Source organism: Calonectris borealis, chromosome Z (genome assembly GCF_964195595.1).
Source record: "Calonectris borealis chromosome Z, bCalBor7.hap1.2, whole genome shotgun sequence".
Classification (NCBI taxonomy): Eukaryota; Metazoa; Chordata; class Aves; order Procellariiformes; family Procellariidae; genus Calonectris; species Calonectris borealis.
In genome coordinates, this window is record NC_134352.1 from 73,631,361 (window position 1) to 73,658,516 (window position 27,156).

Sequence of the window (27,156 nt, forward strand, 5' to 3'; positions counted from 1 at the left end):
TGATTGCTGCTGGAAACAGTATAAATGTTCCATGGGTGCTTTATCTTCCATCTGGACTGCAGCCTCAGACTGGCAGAAGGAGTTAGTCTCAAAGAGATACAATTTTTGCTCTCTACTAAATCAAACCTAATTTTATCAAGATTCTAAAAACTTTCTTTAACATACAGTGATAGAGGAACACAAAGCTGCTTTCCAACACTTCATAATAGTCCTGTACTTCTGAGTGTCACAAATACATTGTGCTCTTTAGTTCCAGTATATTTGAGAAGCATTGAGGAACACAATGCCTGTAGCAACAAATCTGTAGTAATAAATAATAGGACCTTACACTTGGAGATTTAAATAATGATGTCACACAGATGAATCTTCTGTAAGGTTCAAATACGCAAGTCTGCCGTCTAATAAGACAAAATGACTCTAGGTGCTTCTTCCAAGGTCTTATTCTGCGTGTCAGTTAAGAAAACAAGGAAATTGAAGAAAAAAAAAAAAACCTTTCATACCCAGCTTGCAAAAATTATCTTAAACTGAATCAAACCGTGCACCTGTGTTCTTAATTTGCTTCCAGTTCTTTCATCTTCCCATGTTCTCAAGAGTGAGTACACAAAATGCCCTTAGTTACTAAGAGTCCAAACTGTTTGACACCAGATATTCAAGAGCTGTATTCCTAGTTGATCCAGACTGAAACAGTCATCACCTAAAACAGTTCAGTAAGCTCCTTTTGCTAAGAAAGGTGAAACTCTGTCATGCTGAACACAGTGAATGTGGTGTTTTTCTAAGAGGGTATCTATTAATCTGAATACTATATCATACTATACCGTTTGAATTAGGCACTATGAACATCAACAACATTAATTCATAAATATACCCCTGGATGTTCTGAAGCTTACAGAGAGAGACTGTCTGGTCTCTCTAGGCCTAACATTAGGAATCCCCCGACGTATGAAAAATACGATGCAGAATGATGATTGTGCCGCAAGACTTACTACATTTGAGTTTTAGGAAAAATTCGCCCTGGACAGAAACGTAAACCTGCTGACTGTTGTAAAACTAAAACTGTTTGTGAAGAATCACAGTGGATTTTTAATTACTGAAGTGATCAAGAATTCAGCGTGAAGCCATGCTATTACTTACTGACATTGGAGTGCCTTACCTCTTAGTGTTCCCTGATGTAATTTTAGGAGACCCAATCACAGCATAAACACAGTTTTTCGGTAGTTCAACAATTATGCAAGGAAGGTAATGTATTTGTAATTTCATTTTAAGTCCAGCAAACCCTGCTTGTAAACGAAGCTATCCCCAGGAACTCTGTGGTTCTTTGTGCATAATTTAATATGAAAAGTGATTGCAGAAAAACTGCCTAAAAGTTCATGCTGCAAGTCACTTTTGTCCATTATAAAAACTGCTATAAAACAGTGAATCAAAAGTGGCTGCCAAAGCAGAAGCACTGTGCAAAGCCTATGAAATTGTCATCCAGATTTGAAACGAGCCACTCTAAATTTTTATGTGCCTGATAAGGCTGTGTGTTCTGTCTTATTCAGGGAGAACTTTAAGTCCTGCAAACCCAGTTTTAAATTCTCGCTTCATAGGGCCTCCTATTATGAGATATCAGTTGATGATGGTCCTTGGGAAAAACAGAAGAGTTCAGGGCTTAATGTGTGTACTGGAACAGGATCAAAAGCATGGTAAGTACCTGTTGCTGCTTTGATAAAAATATTGCTTCAGATAAGCTAGATGGACCTATTTTGCTTAAGCATTTTGTCCATACTGAGACTCTCTTGGGCTATGGGTAAGTCAGTGCATGTCAGTTATGTCCAAATGTTCTCACTGTCAGTATGGTTCAAAGCTGTCTCAGGTGTATGAGAAGAGCAGAGCACCTCTCACGTGCAGGTACAGAGAGAAGAGTTGAAAGGGTGAGAAGCTGAGGCATTGAGACAGAAGTTTACCTTAAGTGTAATTTTGGTGAAAGAGGTTGCATGCCACACGTGGAGATGAATGGTTGGGGGTGGCAAGGGAAAGACATTCTGCTCTGACTTGCAGAGCATGTTAGGAGCATCTCTGAACTGCTCTTGTTGGCTAAAATTAAAATGCTTAGATGAAGTAGTTCAAAAAATTTACAAAAATCTAAGCTCTAACAAGAATGGGAAAACACATACTTGGAAACAGTGTTAAGTGTTCTCTGGCACATCTACTGTCCATTCTCCTTCCAAGCCTCTTGCCTCTTTCAAACTTAATTGAAAGGGCATAGTCTCTTTGCCAAAATATTCCCCTTAAAGACGGGCATATCTAAGCAGAGCTGTGCTAGCTTTATCAAAGGGGTAAATTATCTCAACTTCAGTTTAAACAAGCTGCAGTACTGCATGTAAGTCTAATCAATTTAGTTTTGAGATGTGCTTATAGTTGGCTGTGCTTATAGTTTAAAGTTGTACAACAGGCCCTGGATTTATGTGGCAGGCTAAGATGAACTAAAACTGGAGCTTTTAATGAAATTAAAAAATGAATATTCATGCTGTAACCATGGTTACTGGGTTTTACTCTTCATTGTAATTCAGAATTTTGTATTCAGTCAGCGTAACTTAGTCCTGGAGGCTGCCAAGGATGAAATTGGCAGACTGCAAGGGGAACTTTCCTAGTGTTCAGTATCTTGGGAATGTACAGTCTTAGTTCAAAGCTGTTCGTCTGCATTTCATTTGCTTATACACTCTGTACTGAGCAATCCCAGAACCAGGGACCAAATTCCAGGCTTGCCCATCTCCATTGCTGTAATCAGTGTGTACTGCTGGACTTCTCTAAACTGAGGCCAAGCCTTAGTGGAGTGATCTTCCTTAGCCTGTGGTTTAGGGGCTCTCCTGGGATTTCAGACCTCCTTGGACTGAGAGGCATTTAAATGTCCTGCCAAAACTTGCATAAAAGGATATCTAGTTGAGAGAGAGAACAATTTCAAACTGTGCATCTCAGCTTCTTGCTAGCATCTGCTCAGGCTTGTCGGTAGGCAACAGGCCTAAGAGAGCGAGCCTGGGACAACCACCCTCAGCGGCTCTGTAGTCTGTTAGATGCATAGTAGATGTATGTTGCAGTCTGAGGTGTTTTACTGCCATGACAGAAGTGGGGGACTGAGGATTTTAAGCTGCATTGAGAGCTGGGCAACTGAGATGTTCACAGTACTGCTGCACGGAGGCTGTGATTAGTACCTAATCCCTTTTGAGCCTGGGCACAGGAGGGAGACTTCTATTGGAGTTTAGACTTGGTTCAGACTGCGGCTTTATGTTGACTTGTGCATCCAAATGTGGCAAATGCAAAAGTGTCTGATCTAACTGTTCCTTTTCTATATACACCAATTCTTGTGAGATTCAAGCTCACAGCTTAGGGTACGGACAGAGAGGCATAATATTTGTAAAGAAGTGTTGGGTCCCATAAATAAGAACTAACAGAAGGAATTAATTAGCAAGAGATGGATAGAAGGGATAAGAACACATACAATCTGTAAAACTGTCATGCTTCAGGTTTTTTAATGCAGACTTAAATCAGCAATTATCATTATTGGGGTTTTGAGGCAGGAGGATTATTGATAAGGAGACTACATCCTGTGTATCATGCTCTTCTTTCCTGAAGACTTCGCTTAATGGATTATTAAGGTTTACAAAGCCACAGGTAGATGTCAAACCAAGAGTTAACTTTAAGGCATTTTTTTGAAGAAGCTGATGTCAGCTCACTTAATAGCATTCTTTATTTTTTTTCTTCCTGATGGTGAACATAGTTCTTCATCTGTATGCAAGATTTTTTGGTTTTGTTTTGTTTTGTTTTTCTCCCAAGTTGTATTGCTTAGCAAACAAGACTTCTACTTCCTCTGTCTAGGTCCTATAATATTAACAAGGTAGCACATCAAGCTGTTGAAGAGATCCTTAAGATCGGTGAGTGAACAGTGTGGCATTACTGGCCAAGTTTATGTAAAGATACACCTATCTAATTGGGGCTCTTTCTTTTGACTCAACAGCTAAAAAGCATGGAAGTTTGAATATGCCATTGAACATGGAACTAATACAAAAAGGTTAGTGAAAAAGGCAAAATTTTTTAAGGTATCTTACCTTTGACTGGTTCATTTTGTTTGTACTCTTAATACTCAGCACTGCTTTCAGTATTTTAGCGCTCTTACAATATTAGTCTTTCTTACAAACATTATTTAGGCATATTTGGTGAAAAATGTGTGACTTGAATGAAAGCACTTATTTAAACTTTTGTATGTATAGATCTTCAGGAGAATTTCAGTTCTCCTAAGGTATTTAATCACCTGAAGAGAGCTGTTGAGTGTTCATCATGCAATAGAACCGAAAGGACTCTTCTGTAAAATTAACTTTTTTTGCAGGTGAAGGCTATTAAACATCTAGCAAGACTCAATATTCCCTCTCGGTGGGCAAGCTGCTCTTTCCTGGAGGAATGTGTGTTTCCGAGAATAACTAATTTTCTCTGGAAAAACTAATGGCTGATTTCTCCATTTACAGTAACAAATGATTACAATGAGTCCCTGCTCTACAGTCCAGAAGAACCAAAGATGTTTTTCAGTATTCGAGAACCTATTGTAAATAGAGTTTTCTCAAGTAGCCGGCAGCGTGGCTTCTCTTCAAAGTAAGTGTTGGCTGTAGCAGTCACTGAAGAGTTATTTCATTCTGTGTATTTGTCAAAGTTTGAGTAATCCAGGAGTTTCCCTTGAAGTGTTTCAACATCCAGTTTGTGTTTTGAGGGGCTTGAGTATTGTTCTCATAACAACAGGAAGAAAATGTTTCCAAGTTGTGTTATGCCTTCTTAATGTTTGATCCATGCACGCTCTTACAGAATAAAAGAATCTCACTGTGCCCAGTTTTGGGTACATGCCATTTCCCGCAGTGTGAGACACGGGTATTGACAAACTGGAGTGAATTCAGGAAAGGACCACTGAGATGATCAGGGGGCTAAAACACGTGGAGTATAAGGGAGAGACTCAAATGGTGCTTTTGTTTAGCCTGGAGGAGACAGGACTAAGCAGGGTGGATCCAGTTGCTGTCTTCAGCTACCAATGGATGGTTACAGAGGAGACTGAGTGAAACTCTTTTCAGAGCAGAATATGAGGCAACAGCCATGATTTTATAGGATGTAACATTCCGATAAAAAAAGGAAAAATTTTTCACAGTGAGAATGGTCAGGCAGTAGAACAGGTTGCCCAGAGATTGTGCTATCACTGTCCTTGGAGATACTCAAAACTTCACTGGGCAAGGACCTAAGCAACCTAATCTGTCATTGAAGTAAGCCCTGCTTTGAGTGGAAGGATGGGCTAGATGCCCTTCCAAACTAAATTATTCAGTCATTTTAGCTTAGGGCATTCGCGCCAGGAGAGGTTTAGATTAGATCTTGGGAAAAATTTCTTCACTGAAAGGGTTGTCAAGCACTGGAACAGGCTGCCCAGGGAAGTGGTTGAGTCACCATCCCTGGAGGTATTTAAAAGACGGGTAGAGGTGGTGCTTCGGGACATGGTTTAGTGGTGGACTTGGTAGTGTTAGGTTAACGGTTGGACTCGATGATCTTAAAGATCTTTTCTAACCTAAATGATTCTATGATTTTTCTGGAGCTTGCCACAATTAAATATAAACACATGCAACTGTTAGTTCTATGTTCAGAATAACTATGTTGAGAATAATACAATATCTCAGTATTAATTAAATGTTAATTCAACCTTTTATATCAAAACAAATGTCTAAAGGACCTCTGACTCGAAGGAGACCCAAATTCTGCTCCTTTTAAGACACTTCAGTGTTACAACATTTGATGACCTAGTAATAAAGGACATCTCTGGCTACTGAGACTAAATATTAACAATATTAGATGCCCACTGTGTATGTGTCGTGTCTTTCAATGTTTACTGCTTCTTAGTCATTTCGATCTGGGAGTTAAGAGATGGTAAGAGGAGAGGTTAAAATAGGAGCAAATAACTGCATTTTCATCCATGCGTTCTATAGGACTAAGTCTTGTCTTATTTAGAGTCCTCAGCATGGGATATACTATAAAAACTATACTGGAGCTACAAATGTCTGCAATACCTATGAGAGATATCTGCCCATTTTTCCTTTTTTTTAAGTAGAATTTGCTGCCTGTCACAGTTGATCTTTAGCTCTTGATACTAGACATCTCCCCATGGCTGTTCTTTGTCTTTTTTGACACAGTAGCTGCTCAGAGTGAAATGGAGGAGTGCAACGTGCCTCCACATTCTTCTGCAGTGTCCAGACTTGGCTGTGTTTTAGTGGTGCACAGGCCAATTAAGCTTTGACACTGTGGCTGTGCTTCCAAGCTTTTCATATTTGTGAAAGATGTGTCTTCCTGATAATTTAAGTCACTAGATAATTATTGATTAAATTTTGGAGATCAGACCATTTCTAGACCAAGGCCTAAGTCAGAAACAATCAAGCACATCCATGTGAGACTGCTGCATAACTATTGGTTCCCATCTAGCAATATGAAAAAAGTTTGGAGAACTCTTTATTTAATAGTGTTCTCGCTTGCTACATACATGAAAGGATAAATTCCAATGGTTGAGTTCATTTTCCTTTTAAGGGTAAGTTAAGAGGAAGATGGTTAGTAGCTTTATTCTGTCTTGTCCAGCTCTAAAAGAGCTGCCTTAAATTTTATAAGCTTAAATTTAAATTTATTGGCTTAAAGATATAGTAGTCAAACTGTAATATTGACAGTAATATGCTGCAATACCTATTTATGATGTTGCCGGGCAAGCATTCTGACCTTCAACTTTGTGCTTGAAATTACTTTCCCTTCTCTCTCTGAATGATTCATTACAAATTAGACTGTATTAATATCTAAATTATTTGAATCTCAAGCATTGCTAATTGGAACTGCATGTTCCATTTAACATGAAGACCATACATTAGAATCATAATTAATTTAAAACTTTTCTGTGAAAGATAAAGCAAATCACTATTAAATAGGATTGTCAGTAGCTTTCTTTAAAAAATACACCTGAAATGCAGCTTTCAATATCAAGTGTTATGTTATAGGCTGTTCTCAGACTCTTGGAGCAATAGTCACCATCTGAAGAAGTCCTTCAGTCCTCTCTGGACTCTTTGCTATGTCTATACAGAGTACTGATAGGTTGGGGGATTCTAGTGCTTAGTACCATGCTAAATTCTTCTCTTAAGTATGCTCCCATGTGATTAAGCATTTACTAACCCACTCAAAGGAATGTCCAAGAACCAGTCTTAGTGTTCAGGTAAGTGTTTGTGTGAAATAGTTAAAATTTTTAAGCTATTTTGTGAAAACTTATTTTTTGGGTTTTTGCAGAGTCTGTGTCCGTTCCCGTTGTTGGGATGCATGTATGGTTGTAGATGGAGGAACATCTTTTGAGTTCAATGATGGAGCGATAGCTTCAATAATGATCGATACAGAGGATGCACTGTGCACTGTACTGCTGGAAGAATGAAGAACCCTAGTGTCTTCTGCTGAAACAATTCTGGATCCAGAGAGGGAACTCCTGGAGATAGACAGCACATCACAACGCTGCATTAAGTTGGAAGTCGGTCTTTTTGGATGCAAGAGCATTTGGAGAAAGCTTGAGATGCTTTTAATTCCTTCGAGTTGGAGAAAACTTAGCCTGATATTTAAGCTCTTCTTGCATCTGGTGTAAAAGAAATATATCTGAAGTCTTACCTCTAACTTCAGTGCAAATTGACATTTTAACCTGTAAGGCAAACACGAAAGAACATCTTTTCAAACACAGGTAGATGGGTTCAAGTATTAAGTCAATAGCATTAAATATTCAGATGTACAGTTTTGTGGTAACAGTCTGGGACTGATGAAACTAAACACCTTCATACATATACTTTTGTAGAAAAGTTGACTGTCAATCTAGCAATTTGGTGCCAGGATATATAAATTTTGGTAAATCCTAATGTTGATGTAACGGAAATGGAAATACAAACCTTTTGTATGCTTTTCAAAAATTTTACAACTTTGTAGTTTCATACAACTTGTGACAATTTTTTTTTTTTGCTCTTCTAGTATTTTTTCTACTTTGTAGATTTACATGAAAAGTAAAAGTCTGGTTTAACCACATCTTGAATGAGGTAGCTCTTACCTTTTTTCTTTGACTAGAGAGGGACTTGAAACCCAAGGGTTTTCTTGCGCCCTTTAATAGAAATATACAAACCATAGGAAACGTTGAAGTAAGATATACTCCTTCATTGAATGGATTAGCTGGCTAGCAGGTGTTCAGTCACAGTAGTGTATGTAGGTGGCTATCATTTAGAAAGATATTTGGCCTTACTAAGTTGAATGGTTTGGAATTTTTCTGAGTTTCTTTATAATTGAAGAAGAATGAGATGCGCTGGGTGCTAGTAGTTGGAGCACAAGTTAATACCTATATGTCACCCAATTTTCCAAGTGTATGTTTTTAACTTCCCCAGAAAACTTAAATTTCCAATCCTATGCTGAATTCTACTGATATTTAATTGGCAACAAATTAATTTTAATTTTACATGCCTCTGATCATGTGTTAAGTAAGCAAGTTGATAATAGGAAAAAAGCTCTGATTATAGAAGAGGAAGTGACTTTTCAGATAATGTTTTAGAGAAACTGTGAACTATGACTGCCTTTGAAAGTCTGTGCTGATAATTGCATAGATGAGAGGGTGGAATTGACAAAATGAGGATTCCTACAGCAGGAACTCTTCTGCTACATGGCTTGAAACAAACGTGTTTGGTCCTGTCTACCACAGATCTATTTCCAAAAGTGAGTTTTCTTCAAAATACTTTTGAATAAAGTGAATTCTGTAACAGATGTTCTCAGGTCTAATGGAAGTGTTCTCCAGTGTGGCCAATCAGTGTATTTATTGCTACTCACAAAATGTAAACTGATCTTTATAGGTGGAGGTGGATAAAGGATTTTTTCCTTCTACTACTTAAGTGTTTGTATTCACTGTAAACCAGAATTTAGAGGAAATTGGATTTTACCAGACCATTCAATTCTAGGCAAATGTGATACTGATGGAGCTTTTTGAATAAGCTATCATGTTGGTGTACATTTCACCTTTTAAATGTGCTGCAGATTGAGTTATTTACACTATCTGCTTGAGTTACCAGGATTGCAGACCAGAAGGGGAAAATCAAAGTAGCCAAATACTCTTTCAAAACTTGGTAAGTTCAGGAACTATTAGAATAGGGCTCTTAATGTCTAAAATAATCTGCAAAACAGGTCTAAAGATAAAGATGCAAAAGACTATTCCTTCTTTAGAAAGTTGGGTGCACAGAGGCTAGGCTCTTTTTGTTATTCCTAATCCATCTGAAACCAGTTAAGGATGGTTTATGTGCCTCTGTCTAGTACGCTAGTCAATATGCTGTTAAGATTCAAAAAAACCCCAACCCACCAATTCCATTAACACTAATTTATGACTTCCTATGACTTTACCACTGTGTTAGATCAGAGGTTTAGGTACTGAAAGTGTCCTTGAATACCTGCATAAATTAATTTACGGCAGAAACCCTATCCCCTACTTAGAGAATTTGTGTGCTGTAATATTTTAATGGAGACTGATCAGTCTGATCAGGGGGCATACCTCTTAAAGATGCCTGTCATTCCTTATTATGAATGCTGAGACTAAAAGGCAGTGTTTTCAGGCCCTCAGACCCAACGTATGATCTGATTGAGGGCTTAGTAAGAAATTCCACAGTCAAATTCCTAACTTAGCAAAATGGAAACCTGACCTACTCATGAGTGGCCTCTACTGGTTTTGTCTGTATTTAATTGCACTTCTGTTGAAGCATTTACTGGTGGATGCTTGATTTAAATAACTAGGATGATTCAGAGATCTATAATAGATAAACAGTAAGCAGCTAGCTTTTTTTATTGAAGAATTAGAGAATCCTTTTTAAGGATCCTTTATTACAAAGGATTGCAGTACAGACAACTTACCTGGTAGATGGTATTCTGTGGCAGGACTGAGTATTGGTTTAACATTGATTTAATCTGCCTGGACTGGCAGTGAACTCTGCACCTCTTCTACCTGCTGAATCAAATCCATGGTCTTTTCATTTAGTGCCAGAACACTGTGTTCTGCTAAACTAGGCCTGTCATTCTTTGCTTTTTTTAAAAAAAAGTGGTGTTTATACATTATGTAATAAAAATTAAAAACTTAATAGATACATGAAGCTGTCCTGTGCCTTATTTCAACTGTCAAAAGTGTTTCATGGGCTTAGCTTCTACACTTACTGTGCAGTTTGTTTTAAATAATGGTTTCTAAGCCTTCATGGTTTAGGTGAAATGCAAAGATTCATCTAGGTAGCAGTTTTTGACATGGATTGCTTGGAGCTAACAAATAACTTCTTTTCACTTAGGAAAAGGTCAGTGGTGCACCCTACCCAGAGGGCTTCCGTTATGTGTCTGCTACAGCCGCCATCGTAACCAATAGACATGCAACAGAAATGTTTGTCCTCTTCCAAACCTGGGACTTAAAAAAAACCCACAAATGCAGGACTATTCCTTCTAGCTAAAGCCATACTACTATCCCAATTCTGTACACAGTTTTAAAGCACGGTCTGTTAAATATTGAATATATTGGTTATAACATCCTGTCCTCTAAGCCACCCTTGTTTAGACATTGCTTGGACAAATTTCTCTTTTGTTTTTTTACCCATGACGCAAAGTTGGTGAGAAGTCAGCGAAAGCGTTCTCCCATCCATCAGTCATTTTGTACAATATAGCAATTCTTAGATCTTTATTAAATGCAAGAGAAGTTGTATGGGGTTACATTGTGCATACGGAGAAGAATTTACAATAGTGCTGTACTGCAACTTTTTTTCTTGAAGTAATTTAAGGCATAAACCTAAGGCTGCAAACTGTGAAGTAGTAGAATATCCAGTGTCCTCCAACCTCCCATCACTTCTCCACTCCAGCTTTCACAAGATATGTATGTTGCCCATTAACTCCTTTGTAAGGGGAACAAGCCCATTAGTGATGCAAGTGCTACTGACACTCTTAAATTTAATAAAAACCAAAACAACTTAGAACAGATTAACAAGATAATGCTGTATTTGCTATACAGTAGAAAGTAAAGTTAAATATCAAATTCTAGTACACATACAATCTTTCCACAGTAATTAATCTGTTCTGTACTACCAGGTATTTATTCCTGAACTCTTTTTTTCAGATTGAGATGGGAAACACTACACCTATGTAACAGCCCTACAGTAATACTGTAGGCCAACCTTAAACATCCATGAATAAATTCACCACCTGCTTGCTTACTGCATTTATGGGAACAACAGCAGCATATTGATGCCCTACACAAGGTGCGCTTTGCCCTAGGACTTCTCAGCCAACGCTTATACCTGCTGGGACATTGCAGGCTTATGCACGAGGACGTGATGATAAACCGAGATCAACGTTTAAATTTTAAAGTTATTACCTGTCCCTATCATTAGTCTGGGCTTGGTTTTTGTTTTTTTTTTTTTTTGGTTGGTTTGTTTTGGACAGTTACTCAGCTTTTCATGTGATTTCAAAAAAAAACCCAACACTAGACAGTAGTAGTTAGTGTTACAGATACAAGAAGTGAAATGATACTACAAACATAAGCTATTATAAAAGAAAAATTTATGTCTTAATAGCACCAAAGCATCTCTTCCTTTCAGCACTCTTATGCTGCAGTCCCAGGTTTTGTTTTTGGTCTGAGATCTAGAACCATTTGAGCCCTCCTCCTGCAAGATTTCTGCCAATTTATCAGTTGCAGTTGAAGCATCTTACTCTTTAAAGGAAGTAAGAGAACGTTTTAAAGAAGTTTTATCTGAGATCAAGCTTACAGAAGCTACATTCAGGTTCTGTAATATTTAATCAGAAAACCTAGCACCACAACATGAAACAATTGATAACCAGCATCTACTTTACAGATGCTTATTCTGAATGGGCTGTTCAGGCTGTATTTTGCTAACAATGAAGAATACTAAAAACAGATGTTACCTTTGTGGCCTGCTAAAGAAAAACTTCATTGTAGCTCCTTTATACTGCTTCTTAACTTGTACAGTATTGAGCTGTCTCTTAGTTGCTTTTGTGTAGACATCCCCTATCTACTGTTTTCAGATTTGGTGAATTCAGACTCAGTCCTCTGTCCCTCTCAAACAGCTTCTCATCTTACAGTACATCTTGTTCAATTAAGGATTTGAATAGGTTTAATACCATTATTCATTTTGAGTTCTGCAAACTTAGACGAAGACAATTCCTTAATAAGCCTTATTAAAATATCTAGCACCTCTACAAGCCATTTCGAGAGTTGTAGAGCTGGAAGAGTTAATCAAAAGCACCTTTAGAACACCTTAGAGCAACAAAAGCTGCATCAGAACCTGCAACAGTTGCTAGAGGCTGACATTGTTTAATTACAATTGTTTCGTAATATTTTTTTAAAAAAAGCTCCCCTGTAAAAAAAAAGACTTAGAGAAAAATTCTACAATTGCTCACAGATCATCAGATTTCTAAAGGCTTTAAGTAAAAAAAAATACTGTAAAAATATTTATGAAACTACATTAAGGCGTAAGAGCAAGTTAGAAGGCTTTTTACAATAACAGTACTGTGATTAAAGGTGCTCCAGCACTCTGCTTCTTAAGGAGCTTCACTACACACAGTGTGTCCATCGCATCCAGTGCGTTGTACGTGATCATAAGCCACTAGGATTTCTCAGCGTCAATCTGCATTTGATGCCCCAAATCTCATGGTTCTTTTTACTGCCAATAGTTGGCCTTGCGATACTTGTAAAGTGTGAACAATTGATTTTCATGTCAGGAAGCGTTTCCTGGAGGAGCTGTAGGGAGCTATCAGTCACTATTCCAAATACCTGAAGAGTCTTTAATGTTGGAATTTCACCAAGTTCTCTAGAAAGAGAAAAATACGAAATTAATCATGAACGTGAAATTTTTTTTTTTGCAGTCTGTACCCAAACTAGGTAACTGTTTTTCTACTTTTTTTTTTTATTATTTTTATTTTTTTTTTTTTTAGAAGTGAGGTAACTACTTAAGCTAAATTCCCCTTCCTACTTTTTAAAAGCACATATTTAATTGAAACTAGTTCTCTGTACCAATAATTCAGGAAACCAGCTGAATAAATTGCTTCTTGCTGTTCTCTCTCTCACACATAGTGAAAACAAACTGGTTCCTCCCCTTTCATTTCCCTGGACTTAAATATTTAGAACAAGTGGAAGGAATTGCCCCAGATGAAGTTTCAGGATGTGGCTCAGAGGACACAAGCCCCTAGGTACTATCAGTCTCCAATTTGTTACGACGTTTTGGTGAGTAGCCAGCCTGGCTTCTTGATTGCTTCACGTTTGCCCAGTCATCATGTGAACTGTGTATCTATAAGCAAGTATTGGACAAAATTGGAATCTATCATCATGACAGCACACACTGCTACAGAAAGGGTTCTTCAGATTCCCATTTTGATAGTCCTGTTCCTCTCACAACCTTTTTCTTGTGGTTGATCATATCCTTAGGATTGACATCCTTCCTGAGAGAATTGAAATGGATAGCTGCTATACTAATAAAAGGCAGAAAAAACGCACAAGCAGGTAACTCTACGCTGTGTTTCAGTGGCAACCAATAACTGATACAGGTGCACACAAAAGCAAAGGAATATAAACAGATTAGCTAGTCATCAAGTACTGTCAACTCTATTAGCTTTTCCAAAGGACTATACCTTCCTTGCTGCGTAATTGAAAGCCTAATATTGACACCAATACTGATCATTGGCAGGACTGGAACCTCCAGCTGTACCTCGCAGTAATGAGCACCAGTAGCATAACGCCATTAAGGGAAGACATGATGTATGTACTGAGCAGCAAGTTCCATGGGTACAGACTGACATCACGGAAAGATTATCTCAGATACCTTTGGTTCCAGCCTGGATTCTCAAAGGTACATGCTCTAGCAGTCAGGTTATTTTATCTCAGTTCCTCATACCAATAATTCCTCACACCAATAAGTTTTTCAAAACAGTTCTTGCAATTCTAAACCTAAAATAAAGCAAGTTTAAATTAACTTATCCTCTGTATGAATAGCAAACCAAAGCCATTTAGAGATTACTTACACTAAGGCAGCTGGTGATATCTGATAACATCGGCTAAGACACAGATCTTGTAGAAAGTTGAGTTGACGAAAATACTGGAAGCACTCAGGCTTTAACATCACGCTGTCACTGTACATGAGAGCACACGAAATAGGGGTTTAAGTATAAAGCAGCAGTAAATTTGGTGTTTCCAAAATTCAGGTTGAAAAATTTCATGAATATCAACTTCTTTTTCTACCACTGAGGTATTTTTTTTCCTCAATATGGAAGTAACCCATTTCTAGTGTGCGTGTTGTGGGGGAGGCATTTTGATTTTCACTGAAGGGCAAATGAAGCAGAAGCTTCTCTGCAGGCAGATATTCTGCAGCAGAACTCATGCCATGAAAAGGCAATTACTTTACGCATCAAGATTTCAAAATATTTTAACTGACTAGGTCAAAACCAAAATACACTTTTTTTTTTTTACAGTTGTATGGCCAAGTAACAAATTTGTATCAGAGCTGAACTAAACCCTCTCTAGGATGCTAGGATCATAAACTGTATGGATCTAAATGCTTCCTTCCACTCTACCTATCGACTATGATCACTTGTTAGTTAACAAATCTGTATGTATGTAAAATTTATGCTGAGGTAACAAAGAAATCTTCAAGTTAGTTACCTGCTCCAGATTAGGTCATGCCAGATAGCAAATTTTTTGTAGGTTTAGCACAGAAAGTATTTTCTGGTTGTGCAATCCTACACGATCATGCACTATTGATATATAATAGAATTGGCAATCCCCTGAACCATCAGGATTTAAGGACTGGCTGCACAGGTCTTCTTACCTTAGATCTAAATGGACGAGAAAAGGACATCTTTCCACCAGTGTTTTAATGTCTGAAAAGAGGTCACACACAGTCAGTCCATCTTTCAGTAACAAGACGAACATGCTTTACACAGCCTACTCACTTCCATATATGTTGATCTGTATCCTCTCTACTGGAACCCCACAATTGGAAGCACAACTTTTTGTAAAAAGATTCACACTTAAGACTTACAGCATATAGTCTGCCTATCAAGATACCTTACAGGGACATCTTTTTAATCCTCAGCAAAACAGATCCATTTAGTCCAAAGAAGTGTCCCTAAAAGTCAGTTGTGCGAGCAACTTAGCAAGTGAATCATTCAAGTGATATTGCTGTAGAAATCTACTGAGACACAGTAATGGTGAGATGCCCGAAATTCTTACATGTAATGAAAAAATACCAAAAATTTTTCACACATGAAATACCCTTTCAGAACATCCAGTTCTTCAGGCATCTGTTTTTACTCATAGAAAGTTCTTTCCTCATGAAAGTTATGGATTTCCTGATTTAAACTGCAAATTCTTGAGACCATCTTTTCATTGTCTGCAAATAACATAGAATCACGTGTGGCTCAGATATCACCTAAAAGGCCACTATTATTAGCAAGATGCTAATAAGGTGGATTTTGGAATTTCAGAATTCACGCGCAAAACTAAAGAAAACAATACCTAAATTACAATGACTATGAACTATTCAAATCTTATGCCTTATAAATTGCATTGAAACAGAGTAAAATTACTCATAGAAAGTGTTTTGCAAACAGAAGAGCTCCGCACATTCTCTCTAATGGTCAGATCAACAGAAGGTTCAAATTCCTGATCTGAAGGACATTAGTAGCATGTTTATTTACAGGTTTTGGGCCGAGATAAAAAGACGACTGGTGTATTTCCCCACAAGGGAATGCATGCCGAGGTCTCTGTGACGTTTAAACAGAAAAAAGGGAGGTCACAGCTTGTGTATCACCTACCTGCTTGTCAGCCAATGCCCTATCGTCACATTTGCTCATTGAGAAAATTATTTTCTCTTTACCACCGAAGCCTTTTCACCTTTTATCTATGCTCTTGTCCACTTTGTTGTGCCCTGTCCCCAGACCTAGATTTCTCTGCATTTTTTATTACCCTGCAATTTTACCCAACCTTCCCTCCTAGAACTATTAGCAAGTAAATAGTTAACGTTGATTACTGAGATTATTTGCCTTCCAAATTAACTGGTATCTGTAGGACATCACATCAGGCTGAAACTCAAGTAGTTACTATGACTGTTCTCTTTTGGAAGATGCCTTCAAGCAGCCACAATAGCAGAAGCCTTAAGAAGGCTCCAAGAACAGTATCTGGAAGGCTAATTTACAGTTCACAGTGGAACATGGGATCCAGTGTATCCTGCTTCCAGGATGTACTTCAGAAGTAAGGACTATACCTTTCAACTGAAGATGAAATGAGCTTTCACCTGACTATTTTTAAGTTCAGAAGACAAATCGTCTCACCCTTCATGGCTGAGCCAGAGACATGAGTAAGATTCTCTGACAGCAAAGAACATCAAGCTACACAGAGCACAAAATCAGTGTTAGTGCACGATTTTTCTATACACACAGCGGATGCCAACCAGAAGAAAATATAAAGCCTGCTGCTTTATCCCATAGTGGGATAAAGGTTTGCCATGCTGCTGTTTACCTGGTATTTGTAGATTCTGTCTGTATCCACTTAAATTTAATTGAGTTACTTTTGAAGTAACATGATTGACTGCTGCTTTGACATGGGTGGCTGTGAAGTCACACCAGGACAAGTTAAGCTCCTCCAACCTACACACAAATGAATAAACAGTTGTTTGGAAGAATGACTGAGATACAGTTTGAGTTCTGATGTTATCTATTACAGTTGATACTTTTAAGGCAAAAACGTGTAACACACCTACTACCAACTTCGTGTATTCATAACTTACTCATGACATTCATAAATTTCACTATGACAATAATTAAGCATTGGAGCAGGTTGCCCAGCGAGGCTGTGGAATGTGTCTTTGGAGGTTTTCAAGATCTAACCAGAGAAAGTCCTCACAAACCTGGCCAGTGCTGAATTTAGACCCTGCTCTGGGCAAGAGGTTAAACTGACTTCCCAATGCCGCTTCCAACTGGAATGATTCAATAGTATCTTAGGAAGTGAAAGGGTTCTCTCTGGGGACTGCCACAGGGAGACACCGTCTTTTCATCTTGCTTCTGGGTTTGTGACCTGAATCTGTTACTACTGAACAGATGTTCACATTGAGAGGAAAAAAGGCTATCCATTATTAGCATTGGTCAGATGACCAATTAATCCTAATTAGCATAAAATACTTCATAGTTTTATATAAGCATTGGCCCTACTGTGACCTTAACTCTCTTTACATGCTTGATTACCTATAGCCTATCACGATTTGGGGCTTGGACAAAGTTATTTGTTTTGTGTGCAGGTGGTGTAGACGTAACCAGAGGACAAAGACACAGTGAAGAGCACAACTAGAGCATTTAGCTGGCAATCTCCATGTAAATGAAAAAAAACAGTTAAATTACTACTAGCATTCCTAGGATCAGGTTTGCCATCTGCTATTCACTGTGCACTGTACAGACTGCCATTCTCTAAAGAGCTCATGATCCAAGTAATCAGACAAAGCAATAGAAAGCATTATCTACCCATGAGAGGCAGAGAAAGATTAAGGCTTTGCCTGTCCATTAACTTGCAGTTTGATTAAAAACATGCTTTTGCAAAAGCAAAGATTAAGTAGATTGTCTAGCATCTCACAGGAACTCAGCAGAAAGATCAGGATATAAATCCCAGACTGACTGGGGCTCAGTTCAGTGACTTCCTGCCAACAGATGGTTTAATCACTGGAGCTGTCAATCTGAACACAGTGCTTCATAAAGTAGAAGGTTACTGAAGGATTATTCTATCATGGATTGAAAGGCACAATGTTTTCTGCTATTCATGCTGTACTCTGAAAAGTGGAGTCCCAGAGCTCCCTTTGCAACCAGTTTCAAAACACACACTTTCACTTTGTGAGGATCACATACTGCTTTCATTAAGAAAATCAAATTTACATGATAATCAAAGGAACATAAATGGGGCTTACCCACAAACAAGACTTCCTTTAAGGATGATTAAGGAAACTCATGAAAAACTACTGAAGTACATCTTTGCTATTAAAGAAGAAAATAGCTTGATGGAAAGAAACTATCTGACTATTCAGCTAATAAATCAACTGCTAGGCATTTAGGAACAGAAACAGACTCATAAAAAAAGATAGAGACAAGTACAATTGGGATGCCTATGGAAAAAAATAAAAAGGATCTTTTTTCTCAGGAATAGCAATAAGCAGGAATAGCAAAAACTATTCTTCTTACATAGAACAGCTGCTCAACATCAGCTCCAAGGCTTCTGCAGAAAACCCTGAGCACCCACAGAGGTTTAGTCGCATCAAACTGGGATTCTTAGCAATGCTCCTGTAGAGAAGAAAAAAGAAAAGTCTGATAAAATTTATATGTTGGAACATTGCTTGCATTGGTAGGATGTGTGATTGTTTTTAACAAGAGTTAAGATCCCAGGCACAGAATTATTCGTTAAACATGCAGCAATGCATCTTCAGTAAACTGACCAACCTAAGAGTCACTAAGGGTAACTCTGTACTTGCTGCATCACGGTACAACTTCGAAAGGGATACTTGCTTATTTATCTGACATTCCTGACAAGTCTGCATATTTATAAACTGCTACGTCTAAAAGGAAACAATTTCTTTTCACCTTATCCTGTTGTATGCCATTAAACACACACCACAGCTTATTAGAGATGACTATACCTCTACAGAAGACAAAGCAATCATCCCATTTCTGAAGTCACCCCTCTGCAAGATGGAGATTATTCCAGAATAACACACATGTCCAAATAGCATCCCCCTGAATGCATCTGTTTGCAGGACTAGAGCAGACGTGCAGTTGGCAAAACCTGGAAAAACCCTTATACCACCTATCTACATTTGTACACAAGGCAATAAAATTCCATCATGATGCCTAATTAGTACCCAATTTTCAGATATTTTTTATCTGGTATCAAAAGCCAAATTATATTGGATTATTTGTGCTCTTTTTTACTTTTTTCCCCCTCTAGTGTGAGGAAGGCATCAGAAAGCTCAAAAGTAGAAAGCAGGATGCCCAGAGTCTCTGCCATCTGGCCTATGGTCCCTGGCACCTCCACAGTCACCTGATGTGATTGACTGCACACCCATTAGTGTATTTCCAGTTTAACCAAGCAACAGTTCATCTGCTTGACAGAATCTGTAATTTTCCAGACACTCGGAGTGAGAAATAGTGCAGAAACACAAGGAGCATCTGGTCGGAGAGCTGCTGAGACCCCGTAAAATAGAAAAGAACCTGTATGCCAAAGGCAAAGTTCCCTTGGGAGCACAGAAATGGGAAAATAAAACTAGCTCTGCTGTACAGCTTGGCTGCAGGAACAGCCAATTGACACATAAACCCTAGAGAGATTAGCAGTTTCTCCAGGCTCCTCCTACTCTGGGGAATGAAAAAAAAAGCCACGAAGAAACACTCTTGCAGAGGGGTGTTTCCTCCTCACTTCACCTCTTGGAGGATAGAGGAGAAAGAGGCAGCTCATCTAGCCTGCCAGCTAGCTCTGTGAGGTGCCTAAAACTGGCCATTTCAAAAGACTCCCACAATGAACAACTCCCAACTGCATTCTTTTGCTAGCCTGCACAAAATGATAGCACCAAAGAGAAGGTATTTACTGAATATTCCCAAACATGTCACTCACTTGATAATGTCATCAGAAAGCACTAGTCCCTCCAAGCTGAGGTTGTGCAGCCTTTCACACAGACAAAGAATACTCTGGAGATCTGCAACAGACACTGTGCAGTTCGACAAATCCATATGTTGAACTCTGAGAGGTCTAAAAAAGGAGAAAGGCTGGTTACTAAAATTGCATTAAAACCTGCTCCGCAAATTCCCCATACAATAAATATACCCCATACACTAAAACTGTGCAAAGCTTGCAGAAAATAATTATACTATTGTATTCAGCTGCACATACTATGTCTCACTGGGCCTACTGCTAAGCTAGCAGTCAAAACTGCAGAACTTGTATCCTCAAGGCATTTACAGGATTCGTCATAACACCTGAAAGTCTATCCTGCTGGAGTTAAATAATTTTTTTGCGCTTCCCATATAAAAATGCTGGAGATGCTGACAATTCTTGGTTGGAAGTGGATGATGGTGCTTGATACTTTCAAAAATCACATTAACTTGGTTTTAAATAACTGACAGGTGAATGCAGATTCTCTTACTTCAACACATGCCTAACCATTGATCAGCTCTTCCACACTCCAGAGACAGCACAAATGCTACTACTGGTGGACACCTTAAAAGCGAAAATACACAGAGAAACTGTGAATATTTGAGACGTGGTTTCAGATCCAGAACATGCAGAAAAAGCCTTACTTGCTTGTTTTAAACAACGGATTTCCAATACAGGATCTTGGGCAGCGGAATACAGTAACACCTGCAGGCAGCAACTGTCCAATCACTCCTGGCAGCAGATTTCTACCAGTCAGATCGAGAGTCTGCCAGAGAGATTCATCAAACCTAAGGCACAGAATTTTACTTGTTAGTGAGTTAGAAAGGGTCAGAACTATGAGTACAACCACAGAAAGCTTTCGGTGTCACAAAAGACTGAGAAGAGGGAAAGCTATTTAACAGAATTTACTAATGTTAAAATATGTGAGCCATCTTTTGATTATACATACATATAACCCACATAAAGCATAAACTGAATTATACATGAATAAACAAGATGAGAACCAGATCATTTAACAATCTATGGAAGCAAAGGTTTTCTTAGTACTAAATAATGAAAAGTAGTACTTACGAAAGACGATGCCATCTCTTGCAAATCAGGGAAACCTTTAGCAAGTCATTTAGGGGCAAATATGCAAAGATTGCCAAAAGCAATTCATCTGGAAGTGCATCCCAAGAAACACCTTTAGGGAAAGAGCAAACATATTCTAGTTAAAGCTGGTTCATTTTTGCCTGCTGATCAGATGCCTTGTTTGGCTTGGTTGTTAAAAGCACCTCTACAGTCTCTCTCTAGGCTATACAGACATCAGCCCACTACTCACCCCCCTTCCAGCTCTTCATAGTAGGAAGATATTACTACCATCTTTGCCTAGGTATGACTGGCAAATGCAAAGCTTTCCATAACATCAAGCCAGTATATATAATAAAGCTATGGAAAAACAATCTCCCTGAAAAAAAAGACAATAATCTTCATTCACATACTCACATTTTGGAAACGAGCAGCTCAGTTACTTCCTTTGTATTCTAAGGCTTGTACAGTCCTCTTTTTTTTGTTTCTCCTGCTGAAATGCCCATCCTTCCTATGCACGTCAGGATCCCAGAAGGGAACCCAAGGTGAGCTATGCTTTTGCATGGTACACAGAGAAAAGCAGGTACTGCAAACTGCTCCTTAAAACATGCACGCTAACTATCACCCCCCCAAGAATTACCTGAAAGGATGTGGTGTGATCTCAACTTCTCATGAGTAGATACAGGGCTCCAGAAGGTGTTGCCATTCACATGGGAGATTTCTGGGTGGTGGAGCTCAAAAACAGCTGACTATGACCCTGCACTCTGTCTTATTTAAAAGCAGGGTTGTCTGAGGGCATTCCCACCTTTCATAGGACAGCCTGGTGTCTGGAGCGAGCTGTTTATTTTGCATTCTGCAGTCGGTGCAGACTGGAAACATGTTTTGATACAGGGGAAAGAACCCCAGCATCCTATGACCCCTTCTTTAACTGCCCCAAGTCCTCAGGTTACAGCCCTGCTCTTTCCCTGCCAGTCTCTTTCCAGCCCAGGAGCTTTACACCCTTTGATGCACCTTCCCTGTCGTTCTCTGGCAGGGTCCCTTGCATTACTCACAGCTCAGCTCCAACAGGAGCAGACATGTTGCCCCTCTAGCATCCCACAGCCTGCACTGCAAGAGATGTGGATCTGGATCCCTTTGGTCTCGAGGACCAAGTATCTTACTTCTTAGATGTTTAAGTTTAAAAACAACAACAACAAAAAAAAATCAAGTCCCCCTGAGTTTCAAAATTATATTGGGGACAGCAGCGCCAATAGTCTGTATTCATCTGGCAGCCACAGCTGTATTTTGTGAGGAGCCTGGCCCCGCTTGGTATGAAATGGTGAAATATTTCCTGGAAGGGGTGCCTTGGGCAGCACAACAGATGCAGCTCAGGGCCCTGATGGGCTAAGGTGCCACCCAAGTCCCAAGCAGCAAGAGCAGACAGACACAGGGACGCACAGAACAAACCCCTGGCACACAGACAGGGGCTGGCAGGGCTAGGCAGGAGCCAACCACGGCTTACGTGGGCCACAGTTCTGGAGCCAGACTCACACCTCTGCTTAAAGGCTTACATAAAACCAGACCTATCAGCCCAAGCCTGAAAGCCACTAGATCTAGAAGTGATATTCTGCTGGGAAAGAGCAAAAAAAAGCAAAGAATAAAGTACAAATGACTTGTGATGCCCACTCTCCATCTCTACTGAAGGGCGAATAAACCTGGACCGGGGTGACGGTACCTGACTCTGCCTCTCGGAGCAGCCGAGGCCGGCGCACAATGACAAAGTCCTTCTCCTTCTCCTTCACCTTCTGCCGTTTCTGAGGAGGACAGGGCGATGACACCAGCAGGTCCTGCGGCGTGTTTTCATTGCCCAGCTTGTCCTTCTTAAGGACAGACACTCCCATGCCCGAGAGAAACTCTGAGGTCTTGCTGGAGTCCCAGTCCCAGTCCCAGGTAAAGCTGCTGGAAACATTGCTGCTGGAGGATGGGATCTCCTGGAGGTGTTTCCTGCAGGCACAGCAAAACCCGCGGGCTCTGAAGGTACCGCCAGACAGGCGCCAAACACGAGATGGGGCTCCTCGTACAGAAGCGTTTCACAGTCACACGTAACCCACATCCCCACGCAGGGCAGTAACTGGCATTAAGCTGCGGGCGCGGACAGCACAAGCAGGGGCCACAGCGGAGGCACGTGCTCGGTCAGGCAGACGCACGCCCACAACCCTCCGGGGATTAAGCGCTCCCCGTTCCCGGGCGGAGTGAGGGGGCGAGCGGGGGGGACTGGCCAAAGGAGCCGATCGAGCAGGGGTGCCACGGCACAGCCTCCACCGCGCCGGGGATCCGAGCGCGGCCGAGGAAGGGCCGGGGCCGGCACCCTGCTGCTGGCAGGGTGCGGGCGGGACGGCGGGAAGGCCCGGGGCAGGCGCGGCGGGGGCCCCTCGCACGGGAGGCGCGCGGGGCGGCCGTTGGGCGCCAGCAGCGCACCTCAGCGCGTGGGACCGCCCCGCCCGTCCCGCGCGGGCAGCCCGAGCGCCGCCGCCCTGCGGGATGCTCGGAGGCGGGGGGGGGGTTTCCACCTCCGGCTGCCGCCCGCCGCGGGGCGGGACAGAAGCGGTCCGGGGACCCCGGGGACCCGCGCATGCTGTATCCCCCACCCCCCACCAGCCTGAGGCACGCACGCCAGGGACCCACGCACGTCTCACATCCAGGCACCTCGGGGAGCCATGCACCTCCCCCCCCCCCGAACACTCGCGGGACCCCAAGAACCCACGCATGCTCCCCCGCGACCCCTGCGCGCTCCCGACTCCCGGGGCTCCCACGGACAGCCCACCACCCCCGGGCAGAGGGGGGGACCCGTGCACACCACCCCCGCGAGGGCTCCCGCACAGCCCGGGCACCACGCGGCTCTCTCCCACCCCACCAGCGCGGACGCCGTTTTGGGCGGCAAGTGCTGCCGCGGTGCGGCGCGGCACCCGCCCCCGTACCTGTGCATGGCGGCGGGGACGGGTGCATCGGCGGCGGTTCCGCGCGCCCCGCGCTTTTCAGCACCGCGCCGTCCCGCCGCGCGCGCGGGGCTCCCCGAGCCGGCCGGAAGCCGGTCGGCGCCCACCGCAAAGCCTGTCGGGAGTTGTAGTTCGCCGCCCGCACGCCTTCCCCCAACCACCCATCCACCCACCGACCGCCCCAGCGCGGAGGGGCCGTACCCACAGTACTTTGCGCCCGCCTCCGGGGCGGGGGCGATGACGACGTCAGCGCCGCTGGGGCCGGAGGGCGGTTGGCGAGGGGCAGATGTCGGCGGCAGCGGCCCCGGTCGCCCTGACGCGGAAGGAGCCGGGCGCGGCCGCCGCTTTCTGCGTGGCGATCTGAGCCCTCGTGTGGAGGCCGGCGGCAGCCAGGATGGAGGGCGGCGGTGCCCCGCGAGGGACCGGCTGCTGAGCAGGGGGCCTGCGGTGAGGGAGCGGCGCCGCCCAGGGCACCGGCAGGGGGGGCGCGGGCCTGGGGCGGGCGGGCGAGAGGGTCGGTTCGGGGCGCCGCGGCCGCGGGGGTGCCGCAGCGCCGAGTCACGGTGCGGGGGGGCGGGGGCCTGCACCGGGCCGGGCGCGGCGGCGGCGGCGGCGGGGGTGGGGGGGGTGCAGCCGCGTCCCGCTCCCTGCCGGGGCGCTACGAGCGGCGTGCGTGACCTGGGTGGGGAGCGGGGAGGGCCTGGGCACGTCCCGGGCTGGCTTTGAGTAGGAAGTGGAGCGAGAGTGGGTGGGGGCAGTGTCTGGGGCCGTCCGGGAGGGGCGAGGTGGACGGGAGGAATCGGCGTGTTCGTTTTTCTGCTCTTAGTCCCTAATTTTTTCCTTCCTTCAGGGACCCCGAGCACGTACGTTTAAGGCATGAATGTTGATGTTTGCTAAGTGTCTGTAGACTTTGATTCTGTGCTCCTTACAGGTCAGTGGATATATAGCCATCAGCTTTCATGTGCAGTGGCGGTATCTGGTTTGGAAGACCAGAATCGCGCTGACAGTGGCATTTTACTGTGAAAGGTTTTCCTGCGTTTTGGAAACGCCTTCACTGTGAAGGCCTGAAATTGAGTGACTGCCAATGTATTCTGGTCCTATCCCTAACCACAGTAGTTTAAACTCTGCAATCTTTTCACACCATGTTTCAGATTTATGCCAGACTTTCTTGAAGTAATGCAGCTTTTCATGCTTTTTCTCCAGACTACTTGTTTTGAAATTGGTGGTGATGGAAAACTAATTCTGAACACACCTACCACTGCGCTCTTAGTCAGGCACTTGCTTGTAAATGCTGTCCTTTGTTTACTGTGTAACGATGGAGAGATGTGCGTATAAAACTGAAGATGGTAATGGAACGCGTGGCAAATTGTACACAACTATTAAGTCAGATACAGGCAATGATGTCACTCAAATTGGCATTTGTATAATCTTAAGTAAGAATTTGTGTTAACCATTTCCAGTTTTAATTAAAGTAATGGAACAGTTGTTTGAAGGTTATTTGAGGATAATAAAATGAAAGAGGTGATTTTTTTAGTTTAAAAAAATAAGCTGATTATATTTAACGTGTTCAGCAGCCCCTTTTTTTGTCAATCTTTTCACTTTTCTGTATTAATGCGTGAGAAATTAAAAGAAGAATTTGCTGAAAGGGGTAAAATCAAATTATTTTTTAAAAAGCTCTGGATTACTCCATAGTCTAAGTTTGTCTTAATGCGATGTTAAGGTTGTAATTGTGTGATTGATTGCCTTACTGACACCTGTTTTGTGTGAGTGCATTAGTCTGGCAGCCCAGGTAGCAATTTCTATTCTTTTTTTAGATTCTTATTGCAACTGTTCAGCTTTTGTATCTGATTCTATTTTAGTTCCTCCAATCAAGTTGTTCTCTTCAATGTGTTATTTCCAGAGTGTTCCCCTAAACCCTGTGAAAGCATCAGCCTCTGTGATACTTAATATCCTTTATTAGAGGACAAGACAGCGCCATGTAAAGCAAATAAACTTCCTGTGGTTTTGTACTGATGGCCCATGCTTGCTTTTGAACACAAAAATCTCTATGTTCCTTGCTAAAGCATTTGTCTTTTATTAAGTCCTTCTGTGGAGAATCTAGTCTCTTACCATATTGGAGAATACTGCTGTTCTGAATGGAGTCAGCGCAGCATTTTATTATTTTTTTCTTGTCATTAGCAGATACAAAATTTGTTTCCCTAAATATTGATATACAAGCAATTAAACGTTTAATCAATTTAAAATCTTTTCTTCATTGCAAGATCATTGAAATTACAGGTACTAATAAAATATCAATCGGTACATAGACTGAGTAGTGTTTCTTAGAAAAACAAAGCTATGCAAATTATGTTTTCATGATTCATCTCAGAGGTTATTTCTCCCAAATAGTGCAGTCAGATAACTTCTCTGGTCAGTTTTCATGGGCAGTTCATGGCTATTTTCTTCCTTTAGATACTTTTCTCACTGCGCTGAGATTAAGAAGCTCTTCGTCTATCTGTTATCTGCTTATAAATACTTACTGTTTCCCCAAGCTGCAAGGGTCAATGTGTAATAAGGAAGTAAAAAAAAAAAACAAAACAAGCAAAAAAACCCCAAAACCAAACAAAAAAAGAAACCCCAAAAACACACTAAGCAGACTTGGATATGAAAATGGCTGAAGGGATTATTTTTATTGTTGCTTGATCTCTTGTTCTCCTCTTTTTAGGATTTCTAAAATATGAAGTTAGCCCATTTTGTTGTTTAAAGATGAAGTGACAAAGGCTTCGTGTGGGGCAGTTCTATCAGTCCAAAAGGTTTAATCATGTCTTTAAAGTGAAGTCTTACTTTAGGATTCGTAACAGCATAGTTTTGCAGGGTAGGGCAGACTTCAGAAACCTATCACAGGTGTTGTGGCATACCATTTTTCTTTTGCCAAGTGAAACATGCTGGAAGAAACTCAGTAGGAACCAGCAGATTATTCCCTGACAGAAAGGCAAAATGTCATTATTGAACTGGCCATTGATATTTTGCTGGATATGGCAGCTTTCAGTTCATACTTGCCTCTGAGTTGTGAATTCAGCTTGAGGTGGGCGGTGCACAGATGTTTCTTTCGGTGTGCTGTGGCTCTCACTCAGTTTTGTCCATTACTGTCTTTGATATCTCTTTCATAGTTTGATAACTTTCTTGGTGATATTTTTTTTTCCGATGTAATTATGCTGTTTAAAATACAGACTAAGGCAAGGAAATCTCTAGCTGCTTGGTTCTTCAAGTGTTTTAACTCAAATAGGCAGGATTTCTAGAAATGCAAGTTTTCCAAATCTGTTTGATGATCTTTACCTGAGAATGCTTCAAGAACAACAACAAAAAAAGGATGTAGTATTCTAAAAA

General features: G+C 41.4%; 3 protein-coding genes across 5 annotated transcripts in view; 2 read left to right on the forward strand and 1 right to left on the reverse strand.

Moving 5' to 3' along the window:
• Positions 1 to 10,171, forward strand: part of NADK2 (NAD kinase 2, mitochondrial) — a 39,161-nt gene extending 28,990 nt beyond the window's left edge. The window contains 5 exon segments of the mRNA XM_075136879.1: positions 1,539 to 1,682; positions 3,853 to 3,908; positions 3,992 to 4,045; positions 4,497 to 4,620; positions 7,315 to 10,171. Coding sequence (XP_074992980.1) covers positions 1,539 to 1,682; positions 3,853 to 3,908; positions 3,992 to 4,045; positions 4,497 to 4,620; positions 7,315 to 7,453 — 517 coding nt within the window. The 3' untranslated portion in view covers positions 7,454 to 10,171.
• An 861-nt stretch (positions 10,172 to 11,032) lies between these two features.
• Positions 11,033 to 23,884, reverse strand: SKP2 (S-phase kinase associated protein 2). The gene is made up of 10 exons (XM_075136880.1): positions 23,773 to 23,884; positions 22,530 to 22,798; positions 20,819 to 20,930; positions 20,392 to 20,535; positions 19,709 to 19,843; positions 18,289 to 18,387; positions 16,586 to 16,713; positions 14,895 to 14,946; positions 14,092 to 14,199; positions 11,033 to 12,884 (listed from the first exon to the last, which is right to left on the reverse strand). Exons 1-10 carry the CDS (start codon positions 23,778 to 23,780, stop codon positions 12,671 to 12,673), a joined length of 1,269 nt encoding a protein of 422 aa, XP_074992981.1. The 5' UTR covers positions 23,781 to 23,884; the 3' UTR covers positions 11,033 to 12,670.
• Positions 23,885 to 23,938: 54 nt separating this feature from the next.
• The window catches only part of LMBRD2 (LMBR1 domain containing 2), a 29,437-nt gene continuing 26,219 nt past the window's right edge, over positions 23,939 to 27,156 (forward strand). The window contains exons 1-2 of one of the 3 annotated variants that reach the window (XM_075136874.1): positions 23,940 to 24,237; positions 24,641 to 24,721. The gene's annotated coding sequence lies outside the window, so the exon portion shown is untranslated. Of the gene's footprint in view, positions 24,238 to 24,640; positions 24,722 to 27,156 lie in introns of all 3 variants that reach the window. The other 2 variants (XM_075136875.1, XM_075136873.1) reach the window with 2 other exon arrangements.

Excerpts from the sequence above, each read along its gene's own strand:
- SKP2 (XM_075136880.1), bottom strand. Across the intron at positions 16,714-18,288 it reads ATGTTGAGCAGCTGTTCTAT|GTTGGAGGAGCTTAACTTGT; the intron begins GTAAGAAGAATA and ends ATTTGTGTGTAG. Across the intron at positions 14,947-16,585 it reads ACAGAATCTACAAATACCAG|ACATTAAAACACTGGTGGAA; the intron begins GTAAACAGCAGC and ends ACCTCTTTTCAG.